Genomic DNA, 9993 nt, shown 5'->3' with positions numbered 1-9993 from the left:
GGCTGCGGTGCAGAATTTTCAGTCCGCAGTATACACTGTCTGTGGCGGAGAAGCGGAATTTCACTGCGTATTTCAGCCTTTGCAATGCAAAAACTGAAATCTGTGGCAAGTCCGCTGTGATATCTGCAACGTCTGAATTACCTGTCGAATATGCAAATGTTGGTGCAGATTCGTTGCGTAATTGCCCAAAATCTGCACCAACATTTGCAGCGGAAAAACTCTGCCACGTGTGAACGTGCCCTTACAGTGGAAAAACATGGTGTAAAAGAAGAAAAAAAAGCTCCCCAAAGGTTTTTTATGACCTTTGAGGGACAGACCATAGTAATAAAATAATAAAAGTAAAGTGCAAAAAAAATTATTCACATGGGTGTATAAAATTTGTGCATATTTTAACATGCAGCCTGCACTACTTTCATCCATATTGTGGATTAAACACGCCCATTGAAGTCTATGGAGAGTGATGAAAATACGGATGCATCCGTATTTGGTCCGCGAGTTATCAGTATTGCATTAGTTTTCAAAGGGGTTGTTTTAGGTCATTACATTTTCTGCCTAGAAATCGGATTTGTAATACTGTTGCAATACTGATGACATATTGATGCAATATCATCCAAATTACAGACATTCACAAATACGCTCGTCTAAAAGAGGCCAAGGGCTAAAAACCTCTGCAAATGTAGTCACAGCTAAGAGTTGGATACATTTGTATCCAGCTCTTTATTCTAAACACATAAGTAGGAGAACAAATGTCACAGCTGCTGTGTATACATGTATCTCAAAAAGTTAAAATGATTTTTAATAAAAAGTAATTACAAAGCTGCATAAAACACTGATAAACATTTTTTATTAAAAAAAAATAATAAACTTTTTCAAAGGTGTACATAGCCTTTTAACCGGTTAAGGACTAGGTTGTTTTACAGCTAAATGACCAGAGCAAATTTTACAATTTTGCTATGCGCTTCTTTAGATGACTATAAACTCTGCAGGTGAATAAAGTTCATGTTTGAATTTTACACTCTTTTTAAACGACAGATAGGACTTTGTTTTAGTGGCATTTGTCAGTATATATCATTTTTATTTTTTCTCTAAAGCGGGCAAAATTGGAAAAAAAATGCAAGAATTTAGCAATTGCGTCAGTTTATGCTATCATTTTTCACACACAGTATAGACCACGGACAAAATTAATCTCCTTTCACATTCTTTCACTTCTCCCGTGCATGGGGATACCAAATATGTGTGTCTTATTCACTGTGCGGGCATGTGCCAGGGCTTGGCATAAAAGGAGGAGTTTCCTGCAGTCACTGGACCGAAGTGGAGGCTTGAGAAAGACCCTCCACTCGTCACAGGTCGAAACATTGCAATTTTTTTTACTGGATGTTCGACCAATAAAAGAACATATTGATTGAAACTTGGGAGACGTGTGCTGCTGTTCACCACGCTTTTTCTGAAGATATACTGCGGATATGTCATAAATGTCCCTGATGGGAAAACTCCTTTATTTGCAGATTCCATAGAGTTTGATGGGAAAAATAGTCAATGTAAGTCAATGGGGTCTGTCGGGCAACTATGATGTTATGAATGGAAGCCACTATGTAAGTGTGAACTTAGCCTTAGTTGTTTATTGCGTACCCAATGGTAAAATGAGTAACATATAAGTTGTTTATTATAATGTTTCCAAAATGCAGGTGATGAAGATGGACAGTAAAAAGATGGCCCAACTTCTGCTGGATTATTCTGCAAATCCCAACATCGCAGACCCAGACACCGGAAGGTTCCCTGCTCATGATGCAGCACGTCAAGGATTTGTGGATACTCTTATAGTGTTGTTAAATGGGAAGGCCCATATTCACATTCCAGACATGGAGGGGCATCTTCCAATGGACCTGGCACCTAGCAATATTGTTACTGATTTACAGTCAAGAGGAATTTTGACTGAATCAAAAAAGCATGTAGTGCAAGATACTATGGAACCAATGATCATTCTAAACAACTAATTAATTGTTGGGTTTTATTACTTATTTAATAAAAAAAAATATGAAAAAAATTGGGTAAATTATTTTCATTGTTTCATCTTTATTAATTTGTGTGTTTGACAGAACTGTCATTAGCGGCCGGTCAACGGACGACGGAAGTGTGCATGAGGCCTAGTGACGAGAAACTAGATCTAGTGTTTTCCAAATAGCAGGGTGTTCAGAGAACTTGGAGAAATTATCCCAATGGAGAATTCGTTTTCCTAGACTAAGTGGAACAATAGCCTTTCTTGGCGGAATGTTAAGAAGGAGCGTAACTGAGACCAAAGGGCATAACCAGATATTCAGGGATGCATCACAATGACTACAAAGACCAAGGTGACTATAAGCGTTTTTTTTTTTTGCAATTTTTGCAGCATAAATCGCAACACATGGCTCTTTGCTGCGGGTTTTTCCATTGAATTCAATGCCGTCAAAACAAAACCCAACAAACAATGAGGAAATTGCTGTTATTTTTTTCCTTCCACCTTGCAAAATGTAAAATTTCCCAGTACATTATATGGTACATCAAATGGTGCCATTAAATACTACAACTCGTCCTGCAAAAAAAAAAGCCTTCACATGGAAAAATAAAAAAGTTATGGCTCTTGGAAGGTAAAAAGGTAAAAACGATAATGACAAAAATGGAAAAATGGCCTGGTCATTAAAGGGTTAATAAAATGCAATAAATTTCTCCTGCGGCGGGATAACAGCTGATCACTGGGGAGTTTCAGTTGCTGATTGCCAGCGTATCCTTGTTTATACCTAATACACACTAATTACGGACGTATTGACGGACGTATTTCGGGCGCAAGTACCAGACCGAACACAGTGCAGGGAGCCGGGCTCCTAGCATCATACTTATGTACGACGCTAGGAGTCCCTGCCTCACAACTGTCCCGTACTGAAAACATGATTACAGTAAGGGACAGTTGTCCGGCAGCGAGGCAGGGACTCCTAGCGTCGTACATAAGTATGATGCTAGGAGCCCGGCTCCCTGCACTGTGTTCGGTCCGGGACTTGCGGCCGAAATACGTCCGTCAATTACGGACATAATTAGTGTGTGTGCACATACCCTAATTGTGAAGGAGACACATGGTAAATGAGTACCAGGCTGTACAAACATCTGACAGGACAGGATAAACACGTTTATATTATATGCTTAAATGTTATACACATGAAAACTGTCAGAAGAGCAAATGAAGGGAATAATACGTGTTGTGCAAGAAAGAAACTTTCTACCAAATCAGATTTATATCCTATTAATTCATCTTTAGGATAGTCTGAGCCGCCAGTAACATACAGTAATCATTTTACAGGAAAAGTTTAACATTTTTCTTGTCCTTCTGTAGGATTGTACAACAATTAGGCTGAGCTCATACGGGGCGGATACGCTGCGTAAAAGCACGCAGTGTATCTGCCTTGTGCGCCGCAGGGAATTCTGGGCAAAAAAACGCACCAAACTGTGGTGCAGTTTTTCGCCCAGAATGTCCGCTGCTGAAAACTGCATCCTTTAGCCGTCCTGTTTGAGGACCAGCCTCCTGGGATGACGTTTCATTCCAAGAGACCGCTGCAGCCTGTGGTTGGCTGCAGCGGCGGTCACATGAGATGACACCTCATTGAATTCAATGGGGAAAACCCGCAACAAATAATCAACGTTTACACAAATACAATTGGAATTCTGCGAGAATAAAAAGACGCAGTGAGTTTCACGCAACGGACACTCGCTGTGTGAAAACTCACGCATGTGTGAATTGTCCCATTGAAATCAATGGGTCCGTGTGGTGTGCGTTGTTTCAACGCACAGCACACGGACAAGAATCACGCTCGTCTGAACGAGCTCTTAGGGAAAGACTGAGATGTGTTGCTTCTCTTTTCTATCCACACCTGTGTTTGGCTCAAAAACTGCATGTGTGATTCCAGTCTTAATGAATTTCATTTATTAAACAGCTAAAAGGAAATAATGATAAGTACCTACTACCATAAGTACGATTTCTGGAATGATTCAGGAGATATTCCTTGTGTTACTCCCTTCATCTTCTCTGGAGATCGTCTGCAATTTCAACGAATAGGTGCAATTGTATGATGCTGTGAAATAATAAGCTGTTTGTTGGGTGTGACGGGAAGAAAGTGTTGTAATACACTTCTTTACTCAGAGAATTATTCTTCTTCTTGTGAAAGGACAAGCTAAATAAGAGTAAACATGCAACCAGGGCCGGTTTTATTCAAAGTGGGGCCCCTAATGCTGAATTACTGTATCAATAATGCAGTCAATTCAGAAGGAGGTGTGCAGAGAACAGCATCTCTGGTTTCTAGCGGGTCCAGAAGTGTTGTATGCTCCAAAGGATATGTCCCCCCTCTCACACAAAAAATTTATCTATATACATATACAGTTATTAAATCATACCACTATACCAGATGAAATATTACCTGCATACTGTCACTGAACAAAACTTACTATTATAAGATCAATATTACCTGCATACTGTTACTGAACGCAACTCACTATTATAAGACCCATATTACCAATAATAACAATATAAGATTCACATAATACCGCCACACCATAACCACATAGTAAATAATACCCCCATACTGTTACTGAACAATACCGCCACACCATAATCACATAGTGACTAAATAATACCCCATACGGTTACTGAATAATACCGCCACACCATAACCACATAGTAAATAATACCCCCATACTGTTACTGAACAATACTGCCACACCATAATCACATCGTGACTAAATAATACCCCATACTGTTACTGAATAATACTGCCACACCATAGCCACAGTGACTGAATAATACACCCGTACTGTTACTGAATAATACCGCCACACCATAATCACAAAGTGACTAAATAATACCCCCATACTGTTACCGAATAATACCACCACACTATAACCACAGTGACTGAATAATACCCCCATACTGTTACTGAATAATATCGCCACACGATAACCATAGTGACTGAATAATTCCCCCATACTGTTCCTGAATACCACCATACTGTTACTGAATATTACCGCCAGACCATAACCACATAGTGACTGAATAACACCCCCATACTGTTACTAAATAATACCGCCACACCACAACCACAAAGTGACTAAAAAATACCCTCATACTGTTACTGAATAATATAGCCACACCATAGCCACATAGTGACTGAATAATAGCTGCTCCCACAACAGCTCTATGGGGTTGAGATCTGGTGACTGTGCTGGCCACTCCATTACAGATAGAATACCAGCTGCCTGCTTCTTCCCTAAATAGTTCTTGCATAATTTGGAGGTGTGCTTTGGGTCATTGTGCTGTTGTAGGATGAAATTGGCTCCAATCAAGCGCTGTCCACAGGGTATGGCATGGTGTTCCAAAATGGAATGATAGCCTTCCTTATTCAAAATCCCTTTTACCTTGTACAAATCTCCCACTTTACCAGCACCAAAGCAACCCCAGACCATCACATTACCTCCACCATGCTTGACAGATGGCTCCAGGCGCTCTTCCAGCATCTTTTCAGTTGTTCTGCATCTCACAAATGTTCTTCTGTGTGATCCAAACACCTCAAACTTCGATTCGTCTGTCCATAACACTTTTTTCCAATCTTCCTCTGTCCAATGTCTGTGTGCTTTTGCCCATATTAATCTTTTCCTTTTATTAGCCAGTCTTAGATATGGCTTTTTCTTTGTCACTCTGCCCTGAAGGCCAGCATCCCGGAGTCGCCTCTTCACTGTAGACGTTGACACTGGCGTTTTGCGGGTACTATTTAATGAAGCTGCCAGTTGAGGACCTGTGAGGTATCTATTTCTCAAACTAGAGACTCTAATGTACTTGTCTTGTTGCTCAGTTGTGCAGCGGGGTCTCCCACTTCTCTTTCTACTCTGGTTAGAGCCTGTTTGTGCTGTCCACTGAAGGGAGTAGTACACACCGTTGTAGGAAATTTTCAGTTTCTTGGCAATTTCTCACATGGAATAGCCTTCATTTCTAAGAACAAGAATAGACTGTCGAGTTTCACATGAAAGCTCTCTTTTTCTAGCCATTTTGAGAGTTTAATTGAACCCACAAATGTAATGCTCCAGATTCTCAACTAGCTCAAAGGAAGGTCAGTTTTATAGCTCCTCTACACAGCAAAACGGTTTACAGCGGTGCTAACATAATTGCACAAGGGTTTTCAAATCATCCATTAGCCTTCTAACACAGTTAGCAAACACAATGTACAATTAGAACACTGGCGTGATGGTTGCTGGAAATGGGCCTCTATACACCTATGTAGATATTGCATTAAAAAACAGACGTTTGCAGCTAGAATAGTCATTTAGCACATTAACAATGTATAGTGTGTATTTCTGATTAATTTAATGTTATCTTCATTGAAAAAATACTGTGCTTTTCTTGCAAAAATAAGGAAATTTCTAAGTGACCCTAAACTTTTGAACGGTAGTGTATATCTACTGTTTTCTCTAATTAGAGTTGTTCACTTTCCCTTTTTTTCTCCATTTGGCCCGGACCAATGTGACGACTTATTCCAGCCACGACTCGTCTCTGCAGAATTTGACACACAAGCATGTTGGTTTCTCGCTTTTCCAGCACCTTCCCCACCTATATCCCTTCCACTAAACAAACTCGTAATTTACAGTGCCCCAAATGGTAATAATGATCCCTTAGTGCTCGACACAATAAAAGTGCCCCCTCAGTAACCGTGCCCCTTTGTGCCCCCACACAGTAATAATGCCCCCTGTAGATATTGCCAATATACTGTAGATAGTGCCACTGCGTCCCCTGTAGATAGGGCCAGACACAGCCCCCCTTGTAGATAGTGCCACATCAACTCGCTTATAGATATTGCCATACAGCCCTCCCCTGTATAGTGCCACACAGCCCTCCTTCTGGATAGTGACACCCCCCTGTAGATAGTGCCACAAGCCCCCCTTGTAGATAGTGCAACACAGCCCTCCCCTTGCATAATGCCATACAGCCTCCCCTAGTAGATAGTGCCATATAGCCCTCTCCCTGTATAGTGCCACACAGCACCCCAGTAGATAATGCCACACAACTATCCCCCATATAGTGCCACATAGCCCCTTTCCTTGTCTATAGTGCCACACAGCAATTCCCCCTGTATAGTGCAACACAACCCCCCCCCCCCAGTAGATAGTGCCTCCTGTGTTTTAGATACACAGCCCCCTCCCAAAAAGATTTGCACTTACCTAGCCCTGTTCCCACGATGGACAGAACTACTGCACACAGCCTCCAGACAGGACCCTTGTGGATAGTGACACACCACCCCTTGTAGATAGTGCCACACCGCCCTCCCCCTGTATAGTGCCACACATCCCCCCTTATAGATAGTGACACACCACCCCCTTGTAGATAGTGCTACACCACCACCGCTGTAGATAGTGCCACACAACCCTCCCCCTGTATAGTGCCACACAACCCCCCTTGTAGATAGTGCAACACAGCCCCCCCTGCATTGTGCCATGCAGCCTCCACTTGTAGAGAGTGCCACATGGCAATCCCCCTGTATATTGCCACACAGCACTCCAGTAGATAGTGCCACACAGCCCTCTCAAGTAGATAGTGCCACACCTCAATCTCCCCGTATAGTGCCCCACAGCCCCTTCATTTGTATATAGTGCCACACAGCAATTCCCCCTGTAAAGTGCCACACAGCCCCCCAGTATAGTGCCTCCTCCCAAAAAAATGTTACTTCCCTAGCCCCGTTCCAGCGCCGGAGACAGCACGACAGCATCCAGATGGGACCCTTGCGTAGGTCAGTGTGATGCAGTGACGTCATCACGCAGGCCCTTCACAGGGACTCAGTCCCAGCGTCTTATAGGCTGCAGGCCTAACGTGGCCTGCTGCCTATAGTATTCATTTATATCTGCGTCCTGAGGACTCAGATACAATTGAATGTGGTGGTCGCTAGCACCGGGGCCATGTGCTGGGCAGCACGGGCCCCCCTAATGCCGTGGGCCCCGTAGCAGCCGCTATGGCTAATATAGTGGGCAGGGGGCCCTTAGAGTATGGTGGCCCTGGGAAATTGCCTAGTTTGCACCCCCCAACCCCCCTAACGCCGTCCCTGCATGCAGCTAAAAAGCTATTATTTAGGTTGCTCATTTTGTTGATTTCCACATCTATGCATTAAATACATAAACCATACCCTAAAATTAATAATGCACTACTTTAACCCCTTAAGGACCTGGCCTATTTTGGCCTTAATGACCAAGCATACCTTTTCATTTTTTCCTCATTATTGTCCCCCGATAGAGTCCTCTGCAGTGAGTTACACGCTCAACCCCCCCCCCCCCTGCTGTATAATAAATACTGAAATACTGAGGGCTCTATGGAGGATGGGATGGGGGGTTATTCTTTTTCAATAAAATATTTTTCTATGTGTCTGTGTTTTTTTTAAAACTTTATTACCACTGTCAATTACTGAGGCGGGGCTTATTATTAGCTGGTGAAAAGGCTAACAATAACCCCCATTATTACCCCGGTACCCACCGCCACCAGGGGTACCGGGAATAGACGTACAATCCAGTACCCGACCATCTGAAGTGATGGTCGGTCACTGGGACGGCCACAGGCTGGTATTATTAGACTGGGAAGGTCCAAACACTGTGGTCCTTCCCATCCTGCTAATGCTAGGCTGCTGCTGCTGCTGTGTTGGATCTGGCTAGTTATAAATAATGGGGGGGGGACCCCACGTAATTTTTTTCGGTCATTTTTATTTTACTTTTTAAAAACGACGTAGATTTCCCCCCCCCCCCCCCCCCCATTTTTCATAACTAGCCAGCAGGCTAGCATTACTAGGGTGGAAAGGCCCACGGTTTTTGGGCTTTCGAAGCCTAATAACACCAACCTGCGGTTGCCCCAGTGCCCAACCCATCACTACAGATGGTTGGGTACTCGATCGTACCTGGCTCTTCCCATTACACCTGGTAGAGGTGGGTACCGGGGTAATAATGGGGAGTTAGTGTTAGCCTCTCCACCGGCTAACTCTAAGCTCCCCTTAGTAATAAACACTGTCAGACAGCGGCCATTACTAAGTCAATAGTAATAAAGTTTTAAAAAAATCAGACACAAAAAAAATATTTTATTGAAATAAACCCACCACACAAACCTCGTTAACCATTTTATTTAAAAAAAACGCTTCCATCGAAGTAGTCCTCGAATCTGAAATAGCAATACAATTATTTTACTCAGCTTTCCTGGGTCCAGCACTGGAGCTGCAGTGTCCTCTGCGACAGTAAACTATGCAGTGACAGATCTAAGATGTCATTGGTTGGTTTATATCACGTGGTCCCAGCATCACCTTGTCTACTGGGATAGGGCAGACTGATGGATAATCACTTACTATCTATTTTCTACAGTCACCCACACACTACTCTGGCCAGAGCTTTAAAATGCAGACCGGGGTCTGTGACACTCGCCCACACCCAGACTAATTCAATATAGCAACAAAACTCCAAAAACTAGAAATCAAAAACAACAATCCTAGCATGAGTGAGGCATGATCAAAACTCATTCTTTACCTAAAACACATTCACACATCCGTTACAGAAATCAGGCACTTTTCCTGAGGGAACAAGGATTCATGGACCGGCAAGCAATTAAGTCCCTCTTACCTTAGGTCTCCCGCTCGTAACCGAACACAGTAAAGGGCAGAGAAGGTGCAGAGCAAAGTTGTAAGAATAAAGGCTTCTTACCTTATGCTGCAGCGATGGTCTGCATGTTCCTGGCTAGCCAATGCATGGCGTTCGGAGAGTCAGGGGAGCACCAAAGTGTAGCTGCCGGTCCCTGTTCAAGCGCCAATATCTGTGGTCAAAACGGTATCACTACGCCTTGATTTCTGTAGGTTCCAAATTAGAAGGTATATATGAGCTCGGTGAGCCCATTACCCTGAGACCAAATTCTCAACAGGAAAGACTCCAATTTATTATCATATACAGCGTATATTTAGAAAACAC

General features: G+C 42.9%; 1 protein-coding gene across 1 annotated transcript in view; it reads left to right on the top strand.

The window, feature by feature from the left end:
- The window catches only part of LOC142751939 (cyclin-dependent kinase 4 inhibitor B-like), a 3948-nt gene extending 1954 nt beyond the window's left edge, over positions 1–1994 (top strand). The window contains exon 2 of the mRNA XM_075860186.1: positions 1686–1994. Coding sequence (XP_075716301.1) covers positions 1686–1994 — 309 coding nt within the window. The remainder of the gene's footprint in view (positions 1–1685) is intronic.
- Positions 1995–9993: the final 7999 nt, after the last annotated feature.

The sequence above is a fragment of the Rhinoderma darwinii genome, chromosome 1 (genome assembly GCF_050947455.1).
Source record: "Rhinoderma darwinii isolate aRhiDar2 chromosome 1, aRhiDar2.hap1, whole genome shotgun sequence".
Classification (NCBI taxonomy): Eukaryota; Metazoa; Chordata; class Amphibia; order Anura; family Rhinodermatidae; genus Rhinoderma; species Rhinoderma darwinii.
The sequence above is the reverse complement of the archived record's forward strand: the minus strand, read 5'-3'. Positions and strand labels throughout refer to the sequence as shown.